This window comes from Gopherus flavomarginatus, chromosome 4 (assembly GCF_025201925.1).
Source record: "Gopherus flavomarginatus isolate rGopFla2 chromosome 4, rGopFla2.mat.asm, whole genome shotgun sequence".
Classification (NCBI taxonomy): domain Eukaryota; kingdom Metazoa; phylum Chordata; order Testudines; family Testudinidae; genus Gopherus; species Gopherus flavomarginatus.
In genome coordinates, this window is record NC_066620.1 from 204,370,918 (window position 1) to 204,393,694 (window position 22,777).

Consider the following 22,777-nt stretch of genomic DNA (forward strand, 5'->3'; position numbering starts at 1 on the left):
GATCTGCGCTCTCTACCCAAGCTACACACTAGGGATCCCAGCCTGCAGAGGGGACAGCTCCCAGCACACGGGGCCCATGCGGATCTGGGCTGCCTGCCCACGCTACACACTAGGGACCCCAGGCTGCAGAGGGGACAGCTCCCAGCACACGGGGCCCAGCACACAGGGCCAGGCGGATCTGAGCTCCCTGCCCACGCTACACACAAGGGACCCCAGGCTGCAGAGGGGTCAGCTCCCAGCACACGGGGCCCAGGCGGATCTGCGCTCTCTGCCCACGCTACACACAAGGGACCCCAGGCTGCAGAGGGGACAGCTCCCAGCACACGGGGCCCAGGCGGATCTGGGCTCCCTGCCCACGCTACACACAAGGGACCCCAGGCTGCAGTGGGGAAGCTCCCAGCACACAGGGCCCATGCGGATCTGGGCTCTCTGCCCACGCTACACACAAGGGACCCCAGGCTGCAGAGGGGACAGCTCCCAGCACACAGGGCCCATGCGGATCTGGGCTCTCTGCCACACTACACACAAGGGACCCCAGCCTGCAGAGGGGACAGATCCCAGCACACAGGACCCGGGCGGATCTGGGCTCCCTGCCCACGCTACACACAAGGGACCCCAGGCTGCAGTGGGGAAGCTCCCAGCACACGGGGCCCATGCAGATCTGGGCTGCCTGCCCACGCTACACACAAGGGACCCCAGGCTGCAGTGGGGAAGCTCCCAGCACCCAGGCCCATGCGGATCTGGGCTCTCTGCCCACGCTACACACAAGGGACCCCAGGCTGCAGAGGGGACAGCTCCCAGCACACGGGGCCCAGGATGATCTGCCCCCCCCCCCCCCGCACACTGGGGACCCTCAAGTATTAAGCAGGCGGGAGGCGGGGAAACGGGGGGAGAACCCGAGGCACAGAAAAGTATCTCAGAGCCCACGCTGAAAACACCCTGTGCGCATGCGCAAGACCCCGCCGCCGCTTCAGCGCATGCGCTTTGCTGTCCCTTCTCGCTGCCGAGCAGAGGCTTAGCGGGCGACCCTGCGGCTAGGCCCCAGGAGTGGCAGCGGCCCCTACCTCGGTGTTTCGCCACACGCCCCCTTTGATCATAATCCGCGGCATCTTGGCAGCGGAGGCGAGCGGGCTGCGGGAGAAAAGAGACGATGGCGGCGTAGGAGAGACACCGCTAGTGTCTCCGCGCTACGGGCAGTTGAGATTCTGCGCAGGCGCCGTTAGGACAAGGGCGCAGGGAATGTGTCAAAATTCCGAGCCGACGCACAGTTAGGCTGTGAATCGTAGATGCACGCATGCGCATTGAGAGAGAACAGTCTCCAGCTAGGGAGAGTACAGAAGCTGCGCGTGCGCAGCTCTGAAGGCGGAGCGAGGGGAAGTTTCCAGCAGGGCCGCTCAGGGGCAGCCAGTATGGCTGGGAAGCATTGTCATAGCGCCATCTGGCGCCCGGCGGTGCTGCGGGCACAGAACCCCGCTGGCTGGATGCTGCCTGCGGGACCCGATCCAGTCCGAGCGAGGCTGCGGGAGGAGGGAGCGGGGCTCTGGGTCTGACCCTGGAGGTGAGACAGCCTCGTATGATGAGGGGAGCGCCGGAGGGCGGGGTGCGTGTGTGTCTGTAACCAAAGTGGGACCTGCTTAGGGGGCGCTGGCTGTGCAGGGGAGCGTCTCTTGGGATGGGGTGGTGGGGAGCTGTCTGTCTGTGCAGGTGCATGTCTCTTGGGCCGGGGTGGTGGGGAGCTGTCTCTGTCTGTCTGTGCAGGTGCATGTCTCTTGGGATGGGGTGGTGGGAAGCTGTCTGTCTGTCAGTGCAGGGGAGTGTCTCTTGGGCCGGGGTGGTGGGGAGCTGTCTGTGCAGGCGAGCGTCTCTTGAGATGGGGTGGTGGGGAGCTGTGCATGCAGTTGTGTCTCTCTTGAGATGGCTGTGGGGAGTTGTCTGTGCAGTTGGGTGTATTTTGGGAATGGGTGGTGGGGAGCTGGCCATCTGCATGTGAAAGTGGGTGGCTCCTGGGAAGGGGAGGTGGGGAGCTGTCTGTGAAGGTAAGGCAATGCTTTAGGATGGGGGGTGGAGGAAAGTGTCTGTGTGTGAAGAAAGTGAGGTACCTTGGGTTGAGGTGGGATGCAAGGGTGCATTGCTGGGATTGCCCTGGGCTGGTGTTCCCATTCCACATTACATTTTCATGGCTGGTATTCAGGGAAGCCACCTTTTTCCTTACAAAGGGAGCCTTTGAGAACCACGTCCATAGAGGAGAGCCACATCAGAAATATGAACCCCCATGTTCTGGGGAGTTTCACAGGGCATCTGGGAGAAGCTGATACTCAATTAATTCAAAATCTGGATCCTCTTCTCCCAGGCTCTGCTGCATTCTCCAGTATCTGCAGCTCATTCAGCAGCCAGTATAAAAAGCCAAGGGACGTGCCACAGTCTAAGTCAACTCAGGACAGGAATGCTTCCTGCACATTTTTACTGGTTTAAAAATGTTTTCTTTTCCCTTGTTGCTGAATGAAAGACTACACAAACACAGGAAACAGACTGGCTGTACCTAAGTGCTGTCAAATACACCAATTAAACAAACAGGAAAAAACAAGAAAATATGTTTTTCTCTTTCACTTACATTAATTAACCCTGTGTTATTTGTAATAGTAGGTTTAACAAAGTATTATTTTTAAGTATGGCTATGGATTAATCACAGTTAACTCATGCGATTAACTCCAAAAAATAAATCATGATTAAAAAATTGTGATTAATCACAGTTTTAATCACACTGTTAAACAATAGAATATGAATAGAAATTTATTCAAAATTTTGGATGTTTTTCTACATTTTCAAATATATTGATTTCAATTACAACACAGAATACAGAATATTATTTTTGTTACAAATACTTGCACTGTAGAAAACCAAAGAAATACTATTTTTTAGTTCACCTCATACAAGTACTATAGCGCAACCTTTAGCGTGATTTTTTTTGTTACATAACTGCACTGAAAAACAAAACAAAAACTGAAAAGCTGCATTGAAAAACAAAACAATGTAAAACTTTAGAGCCTACAAGTCCACTCAGTCCTACTTCTTTTTCAGCCAGTCACTAAGACAAGCAAGTTTGTTTACATTTACAGGAGATACTGCTGCCCACTTATTTACAGTGTCACTTGGAAGTGAGAACAGGTGTTTGTATGGCACTTTTGTAGCCAACATTGCAAGGTATTTACATGCCAGATATGCTAAACATTTGTATGCCCCTTCATGCTTCTGCCACCATTCCAGAGGACATGCTTCCATGCTGACGACACTTGTTAAAAAAATGTATTAATTACATTTGTGACTGAACTCCTTGGGGGAGAATTGTATGTCTCCTGCTCTGTTTTATCCACATTCTGCCATATATTATATGTTATAGATGATGACCCAGCACATGTTGTTCATTTTAAGAACACTTTCACTGCATTTTTGACAAAATGCAAAGAAAGTACCAATGTGAGATTTCTAAAGATAGCTACAGCACTCAACCCAACATATAAGAATCTGAAGTGCCTTCCACAATCTGGGAGGGATGAGGTGTGAGCATGCTTTCAGAAGTCTTAAAAGAGCAACACTCTAATGTGGAATCTGCAGAACCCAAACCACCAAAAAGGATAATCAACTTTCTGCTGTTGACATCTGACTCAGGTGATGAAAATGAACATGTGTTGGTCCACACTGCTTTGGATTTTTATCGAGCAGAACCTGTCATCAGCATGGATGCATGTTCTCTGGAATGTCGGTTGAAGCATGAAGGGACATATGAATCTTCAGCGCATCTGGCACGTAAATATCTTGCAACATCAGCTACAGCAGTGCCATGCGAACACCTGTTATCACTTTCAGGTGACATCATAAACAGTGGGCAACATGAATTCCTGCAAATGTAAACAAACTTGTTTGTCTGAGCAATTGGCTGAACAAGAAGTAGGACTGAGTGGACTTGTAGGCCCTAAAGTTTTACATTATTTTGTTTTTGAATGCAGTTATTTTTTGTACATAATTCTACATTTATAAGTTCAACTTTCATGATAAAGAGATTGCACTACAGTACTTGTATTAAGTGAATTGAAAACACTATTTCTGGGGTTTTCTACAGTGCAAATATTTGTAATAAAAATAAGCTTAGCACTGCACACTTTGTATTGTGTGGTGTAATTGAAATATATTTGAAAATGTAGAAAACATTGAAATTTTTTTTTAAAAGTGGTACGCCTCTACCTCAATATAACATGACCCGATATAATGCGAATTTGGATGTAATGCGGTAAAGCAGTGCCCCAGGGGGTGGGGCTGCGCACTCCAGTGGATCAAAGCAAGTTCAATATAACGCGGTAAGATTTTTTGGCTCCTGAGGACATCGTTATATCGAGGTAAAGGTGTATTCTATTATTAACAGTGTAATTAATCACAATTAATTTTTTTAATCACTTGATAGCCCTATTTTTAAGTTGATTGTGCCTCTTTAAATTGACAGTACAGGTGTATGGTAGAGTTAATGTGATATAGTAACATCCAGGTTCACCTGAAGACAGTTTTAAGGTAAACTTACTTAGATTTTTACATTTTAAACATCTGGACTTTTTCCTAAAACCTTCTCCTCGCTCCTTAAAACATTAACTTGGCCCTTTCATCACAACACACAACTATATGTATTACAGTGGTTAATCACTAAGGCGGCTACACCTAGAATTGTTTTTCACAACTCAGCCAGTAACAGTAGAGAAAAACAGCTAGCTGACCAGGTACAGCAGTACCACTAAGGGAAGCGGGAACTGAAATCCAGCTAAGGTTGCTCTTCTTCCCCTCTTCCAGCATCTCCAGACCCAGCATTGTGCAGGGGAGACCTCCTGTCTGGGGGCTCCAGAGCTTATGCAGTCCCACGCTTCTGAGCCATGTTTGTTCCTGGACAAAAGGAACTGGTAGCAGGAACCATCTAGAAACTGAACCAGCAACAGCAGAGGAAAGCAGCTGCAGCAGTGGCCTGGAGTCTGATGATGTCAGCAGCCTGTCACTGGTTTTTACTGTTTATACTGGAGTTCTCGCCTCTCTGATCAGTGACTATTGGCTCCTGCTCCATTACGCCACCTTCCTTCTGGGCTCCCATTTTTCTTTCCCCTCCTTTTAAAGTCCATGCTTAGATTTTTTTTAAGCTAATCTGCTCTCAACACAACTCCATCCAACTATTTAAAAAAAAAAAGTAGCTAACATACCTACTGCTGACCATCACGTTGTTTATTCAGATTAGATGTTCTCCTTTGTCTGTCTTGCTTATTTAGATTGTAAATTCTTTGGAGCGGGGACAGACTCCTATTCTGTGTGTACAGTGCCTAGCACAGTGGCATCCTAATCTTAGTGTGATCCCTAGGTGTTGCCATAAATAATTGAGTAAGGTGTATTTAAAACTCTGTAAACTGCCCTTGCAACCTCTCCTCAGACTGCACTTTCACACGTTATCACTTTTACTGAAGAAGCAAAGGAACACCCAGCTTGTGCAGAAGAAAGTTTTAGTGAAAAAGGTTTTGCTCTTTTCTCAATCATGATCAAACAACATTCATGCATGGTAATAGGTGGCACTCTGGTGCTGTCTTTCCACTAAAACATGAAACCAAGGGTTCTGAACAGTAGTGGCTCATAAACAGTTTTGGAAAGAATAGGGGTACACCCTGGATAAATTAAAAATGTTGGTAATTAAACTTGGCCTACCCAGATTGCTTCTGTAATTTCATCAGGATATGATAAACGTTCTTATTGTTAAACAATTAGCACAACAGATGCTGGCTTAAGTATCCTTCTTTATATAACTGAAATTCCTCTTCTACTGAAGGAATTGTTCTGCTTGAGCATAAGAAGATATTTTTGCACTGCAACATTCAAGCTTACCTGGTTACAAACTAGCCAAAGTGTTCTAGTCAGTTGGAAGCAGCCCAGATTTCAGATATACTTGCTTTCCTGTTATCATTGGTGGGTCACAATCACTTTGCCTCGGTTTCCCCACGAGTAAAAAGATACAAATTACTTACTGTATATGATAGGCAGAATAAATGCCTGTTTGTAATGAATTATGAGATACACTTCTCCCCACTAACTCTCTCTACTTTCCCTTTCCAATCTGAAGTGTGTCTGTCTAAGGGCATACTGCTACAAGTTACTGAGCACTCTATAGTCTCAAATAAGTCAGTGGGCACAAGAGCAGGCCCAGAGATTGTAAGAACTTCAGAATAAGTCATGTCTACCTATGGTGCCGGTTTAGGCACTCATAATATCCCATAACCGTTTCATATAGGCATTTGTTTAATGTTTGTAGAGCACTGCAAATTCCTTGAAAGACACTGTAAATGCAAAGTACTATTTTCTTCACATATTTACTTTAAAGCAACATGTGAGCGGAACTACTGGATCTAAGCTACAAACCATTCAGCTTGTAGCAGTATGAGGAACTGTTAAGAGTCCTATTTACTCTTATATTTTAAGATGTCCATAAAGGACAAACTTACATTTATGAAGATCTTTGCAATTGTGTACTACATACCGTACAAAAGCCCTAAGACTATTTTGAAGGCCTGACAGCCTGTTATTCCAAGGTGGAGCTGTATTGCCTTTCTCACTTGACTTCCCATTAGGGAGGTTCAGTCTAAAAACATATCAGGAAATTAGCAACTCTCATTGACATACATTTATAGTTATGGAGATAGTAGGAATTTCTAAAAGGTTTTGTATTGCAACACTGGCTCTTTAATTGCAGTGAGGCACTCTAGGTAAAGCTCTCTCTTCTCTTAAAAGCTGGGGTGTTTAATGCTGTACACAATTAGTTTTCCTTATTTACACTCCTTTGCAGTGTTCACACTACACAGTTTTAGCTAAAGAAAGCTAAGTAGTTATCCAAAAATACAACCATTCACTGTAGTTAAACTTTAGAGATAGATCTTACCATTTGCTTTCCACATGGTCATTAAGTGGATGTGAAGAAAGCAGTTGTAAAGACCCTCTTTCATTTTCACAGCAAAGTAGGCAATATCCTTTCATTATTTGACAATGTGTTTTATCATTAAAAAAAATAGAAATCTCTGCTACTAATACAGATCACAGTATTTTTACCTAATCCTTGTGTGTCTGAATCATCAGTAATCCAGTGAAATCAACAGGACTATTTACCTGAATGAGACAAAAATTTCATCCTCTAAATATTTCTCTAATTGAATACAACCTGTTCTAGAATCAGTTTCTAAGCAGACCATAAAATTTAAGTTCAGGTGATTAATGACTGTTTACAAAAGAACATCTTTATTGATAAGAAACATATGACATGGATCAGGAACATTCTCTTCACATATATTGATATTCATGTATCCTGAAGGCCTTTTATATGCAAGAAAAGTAAAGGAATGTACTTCATTTGTTCCACAGAGACCTCCAAGTGTACTTGTATTTCCAAAAGGACCATCATTTTTATATAAATTCAGTCTTTTGCTTGCTCTTACTACAAAACACACACCAAACTTCCATATAATGTATATTAATATTCCTTTTGCACACTGAACTCTGATACCAAGAAACAACATGGAACAGCCTTCACCTTATTGTCATTTTTTAATTATTTTTAACCCAAATGCCTCCATTAATAGATAAATGAAGTGGTCTAACTTATTACATGAAATGATGTAATTCACCTACACCCATTTACTTTTCACAAAGAAGAATTTTATAATACTCTATACTCTGGAAAAGGCACACTGCAATGTAATAAGAGTTGTGGTGCATGGCATATAAAAACAGGACTAAAGTGCAGAAATCATCTGTCATTACCATATTTTTTCCACTGGCAATGTTTTCCGATGTTTCTACAATGTTTAGATAGGTGAGATCAAAAACAATTGAGCACATGCAGTTACACCTAGAGAGCACTAGGTGGCCCCACTGGTATAGTACATAGTTGCCCTTTTAAATTGATTTTTGCTGTTCTTGAGAATTTGTGGTTTCAATTATAAATCATATTAAGAAAGCTTTTTATGTTTCAAATGTAGACTCTACAGCATAACTGGCACTTCTGTGCTATATGAAATATCAGGAAAGATGTGAGATGGACCATCGTAACAGAAGTTTTCAAAACCTGGTAAGAACCAAAGTACTACAGCATTAAGCACTGGCAACAAAAACCAACAGAAAACCAGACACTTTTTAAAGAAAAAAAATGAACTAAAAATATCTTTCAGGCCAAACTATGCCCTATTCAGAGGTATATAAGTAGTTTTATGGGAGCCTGAGGGCTGCTCCTAATTCCATAAAATGGAGCATATTGCAGCCACACTCTGGTAATGTGGAGATGCAGCCGAGAGACCACCACCCTCTCCTCAGATTAAGAGAGCAGTTGGTGCTGGAAACCTGTAGTCTCTATGCTACACCTCCATATTAATAAGGAAGACCACACGGTACATTTGGTCCCCAGTTCTTACCTTAGATTCCCATACTTCATGCTCTCGTTTTCTAGTTTTACTTATTCTGCAGTGCAACTTTCCTGTCTTGTGGCATCAAATAGGAGATTAAAGAAGGGAATACCAAGAATCCCCTAGAGTTTTTCTTTTAATTTACCAGTCTCTTAATCCTTTTCAGTAATTGTAACAGATGCTGGGCACAAAGTTCTGCCATTACAAATCCCCTGGTGCAAGTAGTGCTGCGGAAATCTTAGCACCATACATTGCAGATGCTCAAGTAACACCTACTCTTACCGCATGAAAGAAAAACCCCAATTCCATTCTTGGCTCTCCCACTTGCTGTATTTTTTACTAAGGTGTAGCTGGATACTTTTTGAGCTAGCTCTTTGCTTGAGTGGACCTTGCACATGCAATTTTAAAGAGACAGTATAACGTGATTTAATGAAATTGCTTTGAGGCAGTCTATCAAAATGTTTAGAAAAAGATTTATCAATTTTTCCATTAACATCTTTAACATTACCACAGTGTTCCTTAACATTACTATGGTTCATTCAAATATATCTCCCTACAAGGGCAAAATTAAATAAATGGCAAAAACTGAATTTTACCCACCTTCAGCAAAAGGGAAATTATTTTAGCACTTGAGACTAATGTTAGGAAAATGTGTCAAAACCATAAATACATTTTACAAACATTAACTAAACTGTTTAATAGAAATTGCTGAAATATACATACTATGTTTCCCTTATTTCTCCTTTGTATAGGGCTAACAGAGGAATCTTCAAAAGATACAGGCAGCACTGAAAAGCATAAACTTGAATGTTTCTGAAAAATATACCAGCGTTTTGCCAAATGTATTCAAATCAACTGAGTCATTTCCTTCATCTAAAATAAAGAAAAAAGTTTGACCCACAATCAAAGACAGACATTTGGAATAAACACTTCATTGATAATGACCTGTATCAACAACAAAGAACATGAGCAAACAAGCAGCTCTAGTAAAGTCTCATTTAAGGAGACATTAGTTTAAACTGTAGGACTCTTAATAGATCCACAGCTTTTCTATCAAATCCTCTTAATGAAGGAGATTTTTTGATATGTCACAGAACACTTGGAAAGCAGGCATCAAATGGTAGGGTGGAGGTATCCATTATTTGTATCTTGTGCTTCCTACTTCATTTCTTGCAAACAGTTTGGAACTTATCTTGCAAAGTGCTTTGAGGGGGCACAGTATTTTACAAGATTAGGCCTTTGAAGGACAGCAATACAAAACTTTAAGGACATTTCTACTCAAGAGTCCAAATCAAGAGTTAAACCTCAAAAGTACTGATGCAGCAGTACTCACCAATGCTGAATCCACATTAGTAACTTGTTGTCTGGGGTGTTTATATAAACATGCCCACTTTGCATTTCTATAATCAATTATTGTAACTAGTGGTTTTGTAAGTCACCCTCTCTTGATTCAGTCCTCTTGCAGTATTAGGTAGTTGCGGCAATATGAGTAGTTGCAGAAGGACTTCAGAGCAGTGAGTGCACGTGGTAGCCAATAGGTAGGACTAATTTGTAACTAGATTTTTGATCTGCAGGTTACTGATTTGTGATAGAGAAGAATTTGATTTAAGTTCTTTTCAGAAAGACAGCATATTTTGGTTGTAAAACCCAAGTGTGACAGGAAGATCTTAGTGTAAGGGTGACCCAGCATGGGAGTACAGCCAATGTAGGAGCGCTGACATCACACCCTCTTCCTTGCTGACAGGATAGTGGTATAAAGTGCGCTCACTGCATAGTTGACCATTAGCAGAAGTTTGTCTGAATGTTCCAATCTGAGATAGTTTAACAGCCCCTTGTGACTTTTATAGGCCAGTATAATTTAGAAACAGCTCTGAGGCTTCTTTAACACAGCAGTGGAAGTAGTGCTTATAGCAATAGGGCAGTGTTTTATGTCAGCATTCCACGCCATCCCCTGACTTCCACTCTATATGCCGTGGGAATACCCAGGAGTCTGGTCCATAATCATTACCATGCCAATTTTACCTCTTGCCAGTTGAAGACATTTCATATAGGTGGGATACAGGGCAAAGAAATTGTGCTCTTCTCCCAAGGTGCAAGTTCAAACTACCGCAAACTTTCTAGATCTAAGCTTGTAACTCAGGAATTTTAACAAATCCCAGTTTTATTTTCCAGTTTATAAATGCAGTTTCTTATGCCTCTCTAAGAGATATATGGTGGAAAGTGTTACATTGCACTTTTGGCATTTGTACATTTTTTATCCTTGTGTGTTTTTACATGTTTCTCCAGAGCACATCTATCTATTGTGGAAAACTCACGCTTGTTGCAGCGTAACTTTAAATGAGTTAGTAAGTGGCGCTTCAGGTGGCTAGAAGTGCGGAAAGCAAGAGCACACTGATCACATTTGTATGGCTTTTCACCTGTATGAATTCTCAAATGCTGCTTGAAGTTTCCACTATGGGCAGTAGCATAGCCACACTCTTCACACTTGTATATTTTGACAGGTAGCAGCGATTGCTCTTGGACTTTGCTACCAGCCAGGTTTTTTTCATCTGAGTGTGAAGCCAAATGCCACCTAAGGGATTGCCATTTGTCTGTTGAATAGTCACAGTTCCGACATTTGAGGTGTTCCATCTTTAAATGCACAAGCTTGTGTCGATTTAGGTGACCTGAAGTACGAAACTTCTTCTGACAAGTGTCACAGCTGTGGGGTTTTTCACCTGTATGAATCCTCGTGTGTAGCTTGAGGTTGCTTAAAACATAAGTGATGTAATTACACTGTTCACACCTGTAAAGTTGTGAAAGACTCTGTGATGGCAGAACATGTTCATTTTCTTTGCCCTCACGAACATCTATCTGTTTCTGTAGGTCTTCTGAGCTGAATATGGAACGGACACACTTTAAGTCTTTTGACAAAATAAAATCTTCCCTTTTAGGGCAGGTGCCCTTATGTATTTCACAATGCAGTTTAAGATCGTCCGAAGTGCTGCCCAAATAACGGCAATGGTCACATTCTTGACCTTTCTTTATGTGCATAAGACTATGTCTCCGCAAATGGCTGGAGGTGCGAAACATCTTGTTGCACTCCTTACACTCAAACGGTTTTTCGCCGGTGTGTATTCTAAAATGCAGCTGAAGGTTGCTAAAAATGTAAGTGGAATAATCACATTGTTGACACTTGAACAGTTTGTGAGAAGTCCCAATAGGCAGCTGTACATCAAAACACTTAGCATTTTCCTCAGCCTTGGGAGGATTTGTAACTATCTCATTACATTCTTGAACTAGTGAATGAGTGACCTTCTGAAAAAACAGATGCTTCTCTTTGCAAAACACTAAATCACACTGATCGCTCTTGTAAATACTGAAAAGAGTTTCTGATCCAGTCCTCACAACAGGCAAATTGTCGGTTCCCTGGGTGCTCTGGCACATTTTTTTGCGACAGCATAGATTGATATCCCTCTCAAATTCATTCTCCCGTTCACGTTCTGCTCCTGAAGCCAGCATTTCATGTGTCTCATTAGGCAGGTGATCATCCCATTTACTGTCAGAACCAGAAGAAACCCAATCCTTTTTGTAATCATTGTCACCTTTACATTCTTTGCTTTTACTGTATTCATTACTCTCATTTGCATAATCATTTGCAAACATCTCATCACAGCCTTTAACTTGGGTATGAAATTTCTCATGAAAGCAGAGAAGTCCTTTAGAGTAAAATACTACATTACATTGATCACATGTATAGCTCTTTGGAGGACTTTTAGTTCTTCTCCCCTCGACAGGCAAGCCAAGGTGTTGCTGCCCTTGGTACAGTTCTTTGCCAGCATGTATATTTGTGTGTCTCTTTAAGCCACTTGTGCTTGTGAATGATGACTGGCAGAATTCACAGGAATATGGCTTAGCCCCTGTATGAATGTAACTGTGTTTCACCATGCTTGCAAAATACAGTGAAAAAAACGTACAGAACCTGCATTTGTACAGTTTATAGCCAGCATGCCAGTACATGTGATTTAGCATATAGGACAAGCTAACACAAGAATAGTCACACTGAGGACACTGATAAGGCTGTCTGCCTTTGTGTCCCTTCATATGATAAACAAAGAGCTTAGGATCTGGTGAAGCAAAGAGACAAATTTTACAAGAAAAAAGAATGGGTGCATCTGCAGTTTTACAGTCACTTTCAATTTTGATGAAGAATTTCTCATACTTACTTTCCTTTTTTTTATTCACAGATTGTGTTTTTGCTGGGTTCTCGTTCCTGGCTTTTTCAGTGTTCACACTTCTACCTTTTCTTGTATTTTTCATCCTGGTCATTTTCTTATGAAATTTAAGATGGCGTTTAACGTTGACAGAAAAGAAAAAGCTTCTTTGGCAAAAGCAGCATTTGTGGATTTTTTTATCCTGATGTACTGAATGAATATGTTTCTTTAGAATATTTTTACTTGTACACACAGAGCTACAAAACTTGCATTTCACATTCAGTGTCTTCTCATGCTTGCATGTAGAACAAGATCCCGTAGAAAGAGCTTCGCTGTTATGCTCATTACCTAGTAGGAATGTCTCTTCTTGCTGCTTTACATTCGGATGTTTTATAATCACATGAGAAACATCACAATCTTCTTGCTTATCCATCTCCCTGGGAGAATGAATTACAGACTGATGAATAAACTCTTCAGAAATATTTAATCCAGGATTATCACAAGCATTCATTGCCAAGTCCTCTACATCTTCTAGCAACTCTCCTGCTGTAGAAAAGTCACCATTAATACAAGTAAAAAAAATACTTTGGACTTGCTCTATTTCTTTTACAGCATTCAGATCTGCAAAGTTGCGATCCATCCCACAATTCAGAGTTTCATCTGTAGAGCCATTTCTCATTCTTGTTCTGTCACCGGTTTTATTCTTTGCTGTCTCTAAAGGGACAGTACCTAAAAATGTAAGAAAAATACCTGTGACATGTCATCCAGTAATCTTCTACAGCCTGGCATGATCTCAGTAACTCCCACCTACGTGATGATGGGCTCTTTTGTCGTCTCCATTTAGCCTTAGTGATAAAAAGTGGAGAATTACTGACTGCCAGCAGAGTTTGTATTCAGAGTAGGGAATGCCACTCACTGAGCTAAAAAAGGTAAAATGATTTCCTTATATAAGTTCACTCAGCTGTAGTAGAAGTGGCCCTCACAACATAACTACTGGTTCTCCAAGAGTATTCACCAACAGCCATATCTTCATAGCCCTTAACTTTACCTCATCCTTATTGGTGAGCGAAGTGCTAAATTAGGGACTGAAACCACTGACTAGAGGTATAAATAATGTAGGAGGGGTGCAGGGCAAGCTTCCCCCAACAATATGGACAGAATTCCTAACCTGCAATACACCTGTTATTTTGGTCCTGGCCTACTTATGAACACAAACCGCTGGCTGGACAACATCTGTGCAGAAATTTTGTGCTGGGCATGAGAATGAGACCAAGTTCATTTTCATTCACACCAGTAAATCATGTACCATATTTCTCCATACAATCATTGAATGAACACTTCTGTGGACAGGTCTTGAAAATTTACCTAATGCCTACTAGTCTGATGACTCGGTTTACTAGCCAGGATGGAAAAATGCCTGTGCCACCATGGTGCCACTCCACTCCAAATTAAAGCAACAGAACAGCTGTGTACCATTGTAACACTGGCAATCATCTTTCTATTTCATAAATGTATTGCGTGTGCCTCTACTAGGGGTGGTCAAATAGCAGGAAAAAAAAAAGTCAAGAGTATATCAAATTCCATCATTATTAATCTTTTTCTTCCCTATAATACAATATGGTGTAACTTTATCCTGAGCTCTCTTCAGTGCACTTCCTTTCTCTTCCCCCTTTCCTACTCCTGTGTTTTGTACCTCTTTCTTTTCTCACTTCTTCCCCAAACCTCTCTCAATACCATACTTCTGTTTTTTAATCTTAGCTCATGACTGTGTCCTTGTCCTTTTCTCTCTCCCCCTCTTACCTTCAGTCTCAACACATCTCTCTGCTTCTTTACAGTGGAGTGCTGGCTGGCACTCTTGATTGCTGTCAGAGGAACCGACTGCAGAAGTCTCACATTCCTTTCCATATTTAAATATTGCTCTTGGAATCAACTGTCTAGTTGTCTCAATAGTCAGACCATCTCTATCCTTATTGTCACCACATGAGAATGGAACAGGAACCTTTTGGCAAACGATGTCATCCTTGCATTCTTTGCTTTCGACACATCCATTTACCTCTCCAGGGTCCATTCTGGGAGCTGACGGACATGACAGATAATTTTGGCTGAGTTTGCTACTGCCCAGAGCATATTGATCACTTATAGAAACTTGGGGTGAATTTAAGTTCTCAAACACACTTAGAGTAACCTGCTCTCTCTCTGGACATTTTAGAACAACTTCTTCATTCAAGCTGGGCTGCACTTGACTCCTTAGATCGTCATCACTTGAAGGCACCCGCTTTTCCTCTTGGGTTTTTTTTAGATCACCATCATTGGAAGTGACCACCTCTTCTTCTTCACTCTTCAAAATATCATCATCACTCAAGATTGCCTGCTCTTCATCTTCACTTTCTAGAAAATCATCATCACTCAGCACAAAGATAGTGATGGGAAGGTCAATTTCAAAGACATCAGACTCTGAAAACAGACAAAAACAGTATTAGTGCTCCTTTAAAAAAAACCCAAGGCACCTAACTCTCTTCATTGTAGAGTAAGATAGAGGCCCATCTACATAATCAAAAATTGCACTGCTACTTGGCAGTTCCAAGATATACCGCGCACAACATTTCTAAGACACCTTGTTTCCACAGCCATGGTTCACAGGCATTGCAACTACCATCAGAAAACACAATCTCTGAGCACATCTCAGCCCAGCCTGTAGCTGTGTCAATGCAGTCCACACCAGTTATCTACATATTGTGCAGTGTTACAGCTATGTCTCCACAATCAGCAGGCATGAGAACTATTACTATTATCTGTATTACAATAGAGCGTAGAGCCCACAACTGAGATCAGGATCCCATTATGGTAGGCACTGCACTCGTATGCACACACACTACGAACGTCAGACCCAAAGTTAGTTTACAATCTAAATATACAACACAGGCAAAGGGTAGGAAGGGAAACAGGCACAGAGAGGAAAAGCGATTTGATCAAGGTCACACAAGAGGGCAGTGTCATAGGCAGGAATTGAATCTAGTTTCCTGACTTCCAGTCCAATGCCCTATCCACTAGACTACACTGCCTCAAGACACCAAGATTCTCACTGGTCTTGGCTCTACTGGAGAAAAGTCTGGAGAAAATATGAAAAATAAAGTTTATTACTAAATATAAGCTTTAATAAATATAAAAACAAAAGAAAAACATGTTTCTTCTTCTCCTGTAAATTAAAGTTTCCTCATTTCTAAACATCTACAGCAAATGAGAGCTCTGTGTCCTATGTTCTTATAAAAATACATAATCTAAAAAAATCCCACCTACACACTTCTCTATTTCCTCAGTTTTTTTTTTTAATTTACTTTTGGGGAGCAGTGATGGGGGCAGGAATGTGAGAAGAGGGATCAGGGGTCATCTTATCATGTAACTTAAATTCTTAACTCTCCGGGGAGTAGGGATTATGTGTTCTTATTTGTCTGCAGAACACCATGCTCAGCTACAGCACTGTCACAATGTAAGAATGACCATACTGGGTCCAACCAATGGTCTATCTAGCCCAGTATCCTGTCTTCCGACAGTGACCAATGCAGATGCTTCAGAGGGAATGAACAGAGAAGGGCAATTAATTTAGTGAGCCATCTCCTGTCGCTCAGTCCTAGCATCTGGCAGTCAGAGGCTATGGGACACCCAGAGCATGGGGTTAAAGTCTATGAGATGATGAAGAATGTAAGGTCGGAAGGGACCACCATGATCTAGTCTGACCTTCTGCACACTGGAGGCCACAGAACCTCACCCACTTCTGTAATAGACCCCTAACCTCTTGGTGGTTACTAAAGTCCTCAAATCATGGTTTAAAGACTTCAGGTTACAGAGAATCCACTATTTACACTAGTTTAAACCTACAAGTGACCCATGCTGCAGAGGAAGGCAAAAAAAAAAAAAAAAAGCCAGGGTCTCTGATAATCTGGCTCGAGGGAAAATTCTTTCCTGACCTCAATATGGCAATCAGTTAGACTCTGAGCATATCGGCAAGACCCACCACCCAGACACCTAGGAAAGAATTCTCTCTAGTAACTCAGAGCCGTTCCCATCTAGTGTCCTTAATAGCCATTGATGGACCTATCCTCCATGAAATTATCTAATTATTTTTTAATGCTTTTATACTTTTGGCCTTCACATTCCCTGGCATATTGTGAAGAAGTACTTCCTTGTGTTTGTTTTAAATCTGCAGCCCATTAATTTCATCAGAAGATCCCTGGTACTTATATTATGTGTAGGGGTAAATAATACTTCCCTATTCGCTTTCTCCACACCATTCAAGATTTTATAGACCTCGATCATATCCCCCTTAGTCTTTTCCATGCTGAACAGTCCCCATCCTTTTAATCTCTCCTCCTATGGAAGATGTTCCATACCCCTTCTCTGTATCTTTTCAAATTCTAATGTAACTTTTTTGAGATGGGGTGACCAAAATTGCATGCAGTATTCAAGGTGTGGGCATACTATGTATTTATATAGCAGAATTATATCATCTTCTGTCTTATTATTTATCCCTTTCCTAATGGTTTCAAACGTTGTTAGCTTTTTTTGACTGCTGCTGTACACTGAGTGGATGTTTTCAGAGAACAGAAATTAAAAGGTACAGTGACTAGAGTGAAATCCCTGCAAGCTGCATGGACACTTTTCAAAGACACCATAATAGAGGCCCAACTTAAATGTATACCCCAAATTAAAAAACACAGTAAAAGAACTAAAAAAGAGCCACCGTGGCTTAACAACCATGTAAAAGAAGCAGTGGAAAATAAAAAAGCATCTTAAAAAGTGGAAGTCAAATCCTAGTGAGGTAAATAGAAAGGAGCATAAACACTGCCAAAGTAAGTGTAAAAATGTAACAAGAAAAGCCAAAAAGGAATTTGATGAAAGCTAGCCAAAAACTCAAAAGGTAATAACAAAATGTGTTTTAAGTACATCAGAAGCAGGAAGCCTGCTAAACAACCAGTGGGGCCCCTGGATGATCGAGATACAAAAGGAGAACTTAAAGACGATAAAGTCATTGCAGAGAAACTAAATGAATTCTTTGCTTCAGTCTTCATGGCGGAGGATGTCAGGGAGATTCCCAAACCTGAGCCGTCCTTTGTAGGTGACAAATCTGAGGAATTGTCACAGACTGAGGTGTCACTAAAGGAGGTTTTGGAATTAATTGATAAACTTAACAGTAACAAGCCACCCGAACCAGATGGCATTCACCCAAGAGTTCTAAAAGAACTCAAATGTGAAATTGCCGAACTACTATGGTTTGCAACCTGTCCTTTAAATCGGCTTCTGTACCCAATGACTGGAAGATAGCTAATGTAACACCAATATTTAAAAGGGGCTCTACAGGTGATCCCGGCAATTACAGACTGTTAAGTCTAACGTCAGTAAAGAATAAAATTGTCAGACACATAGAAGAACATAAATTGTTGGGCAAAAGTCAACATGGTTTCTGTAAAGGGAAATCATGTCTTACTAATCTATTAGAGTTCTTTGAAGGGGTCAACAAACATGTGGACAAGGGGGATCCAGTGGAAATAGTGTACTTAGCTTTCCAGAAAGCCTTTGACAAGGTCCGTCACCAAAAGCTCTTACATAAACTAAGTTGTCATGGGATAAGAAGGAAGATCATTTCATGGACTGAGAACTGATTAAAAGACAGGGAACAAAGGGTAGGAATAAATGTTAAATTTTCAGAATGGAGAGGGGTAACTAGTGGTGTTCATCAAGGGTCAGTCCTAGGACCAATCCTATTCAATTTATTCATAAATGATCTGGAGAAAGGGGTAAACAGTGAGGTGGCAAAGTTTGCAGATGATACTAAACTGCTCAAGATTGTTAAAACCAAAGCAAATCGTGAAGAACTTCAAAAAGATCTCACAAAACTAAGTGATTGGGCAACCAAATGGCAAATGAAATTTAAGGTGGATAAATGTAAAGTAATACACGTTGAGAAAAATAACCCCACATGAGGAAAGATTAAAGAGGCTAGGACTTTTCAGCTTGGAAAAGACAAGACTAAGGGGGGATATGATAGAGGTATATAAAATCATGAGTGATGTGGAGAAAGTGCATAAGGAAAAGTTATTTACTTGTTCCCATAACATAAGAACTAGGGGCCACCAAATGAAATTAATGGGCAGAAGGTTTAAAACAAATAAAAGGAAGTTCTTCACACAGTGCACAGTCAACTTGTGGAACTCCTTGCCTGAGGAGGTTGTGAAGGCTAGGACTGTAACAGGGTTTAAATGGTGTCAAGTATCAGAGGGGTAGCCGTGTTAGTCTGGATCTGTAAAAGCAGCAAAGAATCCTGTGGCACCTTATAGACTAACAGACGTTTTGGAGCATGAGCTTTCGTGGGTGAATACCCACTTCGTCAGATGCATCTGACGAAGTGGGTATTCACCCACGAAAGCTCATGCTCCAAAACGTCTGTTAGTCTATAAGGTGCCACAGGATTCTTTGCTGCTTTTACAGGGTTTAAATGAGAACTGGATAAATTCATGGAGGTTAAATCCAGTCATGGCTATTAGCCAGGATGGGTAAGGAATGGTGTCCCTAGCCTCTGTTTGTCGGAGGGTGGTGATGGACAACAGGAGAGAGATCACTTTAACTAATAATAATAATAGGAGAAATACCAATCTCCTAGAACTGGAAGGGACCTCGAAAGGGTCATCAAGTCCAGTCCCCTGCCTTCACTAGCAGGACCAACTTTTGCCCCAGATCCCTAAGTGGCTCCCGGAAGGACTGAACTCACAACCCTGGGTTTAGCAGGCCAATGCTACTTGATCATTACCTGTTAGGTTCATACCCTCTGAGGCACCTGGCATTGGCCACTGTCAGTAGACAGGATACTGGGCTGGATGGACCTTTGGTCTGACCCAATACGGCCATTCTTATGTTCTTAATGACTCAACAATTTCTTTCTTGAGTGATAACAGCAAATTTAGACCCCATTAATTTGTATGTGTAGTTGGAATGTTTTCCAATGTGCATTACTTTGTACTTATCAACACAATCTTTGTTCTGTGTTAGGACTGCTTACTGCAAACATACCTGGACATAGTAATTAGTACTATGAAAATTTCAGTGGATGCCTTAGAACAGTTAAAAACGTGCAGGACCAACTCATCATACAATTTCATCTTGAGTGTTCACACTGTCAGCCCTGCAGGGCTTTGTGAGTCATTTGGCATCGCTCACCTACTGTTTGGCACAGACCATCCCAGGTTTATCACGTAGGAATTTCGGTGAAATTAACCAAGTAACACGATTGCTACTCTGGATTTTTTTTCCAGGTTGCAAACCGTATTTCCCGATCACACGCGTAAGGACGGTTGGTATCGAGGCGGATAGCGGCGTCCCCTCGGCAGAGCTCGCTTCGCCAAGGCGCTCAGGCACCTGTGACTCCTATGAGCCCAGAGGCACCATCTCCACTGCATCCGCAGACTAGTGGCCACGCTGCCACCCACCCGGCCGGGCAAGCGGAGCTCGCAGGGGCTCTGGTTCGCCGCGAACTATCCGGCGAGCAGAGGGGTCCCTCGATCTGAACGTGCCTCCACCCAGGCGAGCCAAAGGGCCGCTCGTCCCCGTGGGGGTTGGGGCGCCCCGGCACCTCGCCCGCCCCGGCTGCGGCGGCCCTGACCCAACGCCCCCGGCCCCAGGTGGAGGCGGCCGGGCTCCTCCCGCTTCCAAAGCAGGCCCGGAAACCGGCGACTCCCCGGCGCCGGGCACCTACCGCCCATCCCTGCCGGCTCCGGACTGCGCAGCGCCGCCGACATGGCTCGGGCCGGCCCGCGCACCTCACAACCTTGGCAACGGGCCGAGCTTTCCGCGCGCATGCGCGTTATCGGCGCGCCGCCTCAGCCCGCCCTTGGCCGGGGGGAGGTCCCGGGCTAGGGGGCCTGTGCGCGGGGAGCGGCAGGGCCCTGCGGCCTGACACCAGCCGGGGCGGTGCGCCGTGTGCGCGCTCACTGGGGCTCAACGTGGGGGCCAGCCCGGGGGCAAAGCCCGCCGCGGGGCTGCAAGGGGCAGAGCCCCAGTACTGCGGGATCTGGAGGGCCAGGCACCCGCCAAGTAGGAGAAAACCTGAAAAATAAGGGCACACGGGAAAGGCCGGTCCACGCAGACTGGCGCGGAGTTGGGTGCTAAACCTGGCTACAGCCCTGCCTGGGTGGGTAAGGGCCCCCCTCCCCACGCAGGATCTGGTAAAAGGGCTTGTGACCTAAGTGACTCCGTTAAAACACCGCCACATTTCAAAGGTGACCCCGTGGGCCCCTCCCACGCAAGTTTCCCCTGTTGGGGTGAGACAGCAGCAAATATAATAGCAAGAGTCTCCATGGACAAGACTTTCCTGGAAGGATCTCCCCTTGGGGTCCCTGCCCCAAGGAGCTAGCAGCCTTGCCCAGGGAAGTGCGGGGCCCAATTCGAACATTTTCGGCGGGGCCCTGGCAGGGATTTCTTAAAAAAAAAACGTGGAAAAAAAAGCCTTTCATTTCTTTCATGTGTTATTTGCTTTCCATAACTATATAAATAATAAAATTATAAATTATGTACATTGCATCGTATATGCTGTTGATTGGTTATTAATGACTGCCGTTTCACATGTGTGGGTCCCAGCTGCTCCCTGCCCCCCTCAATGAGTCAGGTGTGCAGGGTTACTGCCCTGGGAACTGCAGGGCACCAGTGGACATGGGGCTGGCTGGAGGTAGGGTCTGGCTGCAGGCGGGCAAGGGGTGCGGGGCTGGTTGGAGACGGGGTGTGTGGAGCTGGCTGGCTTCAGGCAGGGCCGCAAGGGGATGCAGCAGTGGTTGGCAGGGCTGGAGACAGAGGAGTGTGAGACTGGCTGGCTTCAGGCAGGGGGGTGCAGCAGGGGTTGGCTGGAGACGGCAGGGATTGCAGGGCTGGTGCGGGCAGCAGTGTGTAGGGGGCTGGCTGGCTTTGGACAGGGCCACAGGGGTGTGTGGCAGGGGTTGATTAGAGACATGGCAGGGGGTTTGACAGGGACTGGCTATGGGCACAGGGTGCAGAACTGGCTGCAGGCAGGGGGAGTGGGGCTGGTGTGGGCAGGGGGTGCAGCAGAGGCAGTTGGAGCCCCAGCGCTTTAAATAGCCCCCAAGCTCCCTGCTATCGCAGGGCTTTGGGGGCTATTTAAAGGGCCCAGGGCTCCCCAGCTTCTACCCCGCCCTGGACCTTTTAAATAGCTGTGGGAGCCCTGGGGAATGCATGGGGGTGGCGGGGCTCTGGCTGCTATTTAAAGGACCGGGGTGGCAGAGGCAGGCAGCTGGAGCCCTGGCCCTTTAAATAGGCCCCGGAGCCCCTGAGGCTATTTAAAGGCCCGGAGCTCCAGCCGGGAGAGTAGGGCCGCAGGGCTTGTCGCACTCCGGAAGGGGCTCCAGCCAGGAGAGCGGGGCCACGGGGCTTGTCGCACTCCGGCCAGGGCTCCTGCCAGGAGAGCGGGGCCTCGGGGCTTGCCGCGCTCCGGCCGGGGCTCCAGCCAGGAGAGCGGGGCCGCGGGGCTTGCTGCGCTCCGGCCGGGGCTCCAGCCAGGAGAGCGGGGCCACGGGGCTTGCAGCGCTCCGGCCAGAGCTCTGGCCAGGAGAGCGGGGCCACGGGGCTTGCTGCGCTCCGGCCGGGGCTCCAGCCAGGAGAGCGGGGCTGCGGGGCTTGCCGCGCTCCAGCCGAGGCTCCAGCCGGGGCCGCGGGGCTTGCCAGGCTCCAGCCTGCGCTTCGCTCAAGGGAGCAGGACCACCCGGAAGACCCCGGAGCAGATCACAGCCAGGGACCCGGGGTAAGTTTAAAAAAAAAGAAGTGTCTAAGGCATGGGGCCCGATTCCTGGGAATCAGGCGAATCAGCCTAAAGCTGGCCCTGACCTTGCCCACCCCTGCATGAGGAATCTTTCGAAGAAGGTGCTGACACACACTCAAGGCACGGGCCCCAGGCTATATATGCTCTCCCAGCTGAATTCTACCCCCAATCCTGAGCAAACCCCTCTGCGTGATGATCTAAAAGGCACTCAGATGTAGGGCCAGCTGCAATAGGGTAGGTGACTTCCCAGCCTGGGGTTGGGGGAGAGGGATAGAGAGCACAGAGGGACCGGTGGCATCTTAAAGACT

At 44.5% G+C, this 22,777-nt stretch overlaps 2 protein-coding genes and 1 long non-coding RNA gene across 5 annotated transcripts in view; 1 reads left to right on the forward strand and 2 right to left on the reverse strand.

Moving 5' to 3' along the window:
* CDC5L (cell division cycle 5 like) overlaps positions 1-1,272 on the reverse strand; it is a 48,875-nt gene extending 47,603 nt beyond the window's left edge. The window contains exon 1 of the mRNA XM_050948768.1: positions 1,065-1,272. Coding sequence (XP_050804725.1) covers positions 1,065-1,109 — 45 coding nt within the window. The 5' untranslated portion in view covers positions 1,110-1,272. The remainder of the gene's footprint in view (positions 1-1,064) is intronic.
* Positions 1,273-1,390: 118 nt separating this feature from the next.
* LOC127048891 (uncharacterized) lies at positions 1,391-8,118 on the forward strand. Its single transcript, XR_007773789.1, has 3 exons — positions 1,391-1,558; positions 4,834-5,537; positions 8,043-8,118. It is a non-coding gene; the product is annotated as an uncharacterized LOC127048891 (long non-coding RNA).
* On the reverse strand, positions 7,280-20,466 carry LOC127048792 (zinc finger protein 493-like). 3 transcript variants are annotated; one of them, XM_050948724.1, is made up of 4 exons: positions 20,400-20,466; positions 14,456-15,109; positions 13,004-13,384; positions 12,639-12,773 (listed from the first exon to the last, which is right to left on the reverse strand). In XM_050948724.1, exons 1-4 carry the CDS (start codon positions 20,440-20,442, stop codon positions 12,739-12,741), a joined length of 1,113 nt encoding a protein of 370 aa, XP_050804681.1. In that variant the 5' UTR covers positions 20,443-20,466; the 3' UTR covers positions 12,639-12,738. The 3 variants fall into 3 exon arrangements, with proteins under 3 accessions (XP_050804680.1, XP_050804681.1, XP_050804683.1); XM_050948723.1 differs by having other exon boundaries at positions 7,280-13,384; XM_050948726.1 differs by lacking the exons at positions 12,639-12,773; positions 13,004-13,384 and adding an exon at positions 13,403-13,500.
* Between the last annotated feature and the right edge of the window lie 2,311 nt (positions 20,467-22,777).

Coding starts and splice junctions, on each gene's coding strand:
- LOC127048792 (XM_050948723.1), bottom strand. CDS start 20,442: ATGTCGGCGGCGCTGCGCAGTCCGGAGCCGGCAGGGATGGGCG. Junction 15,110..20,399: donor GGAGCCGGCAGGGATGGGCG/GTAGGTGCCCGG, acceptor GTCTGTTTTCAG/AGTCTGATGTCTTTGAAATT. Junction 13,385..14,455: donor GAGATGTGTTGAGACTGAAG/GTAAGAGGGGGA, acceptor TTACATTTTTAG/GTACTGTCCCTTTAGAGACA.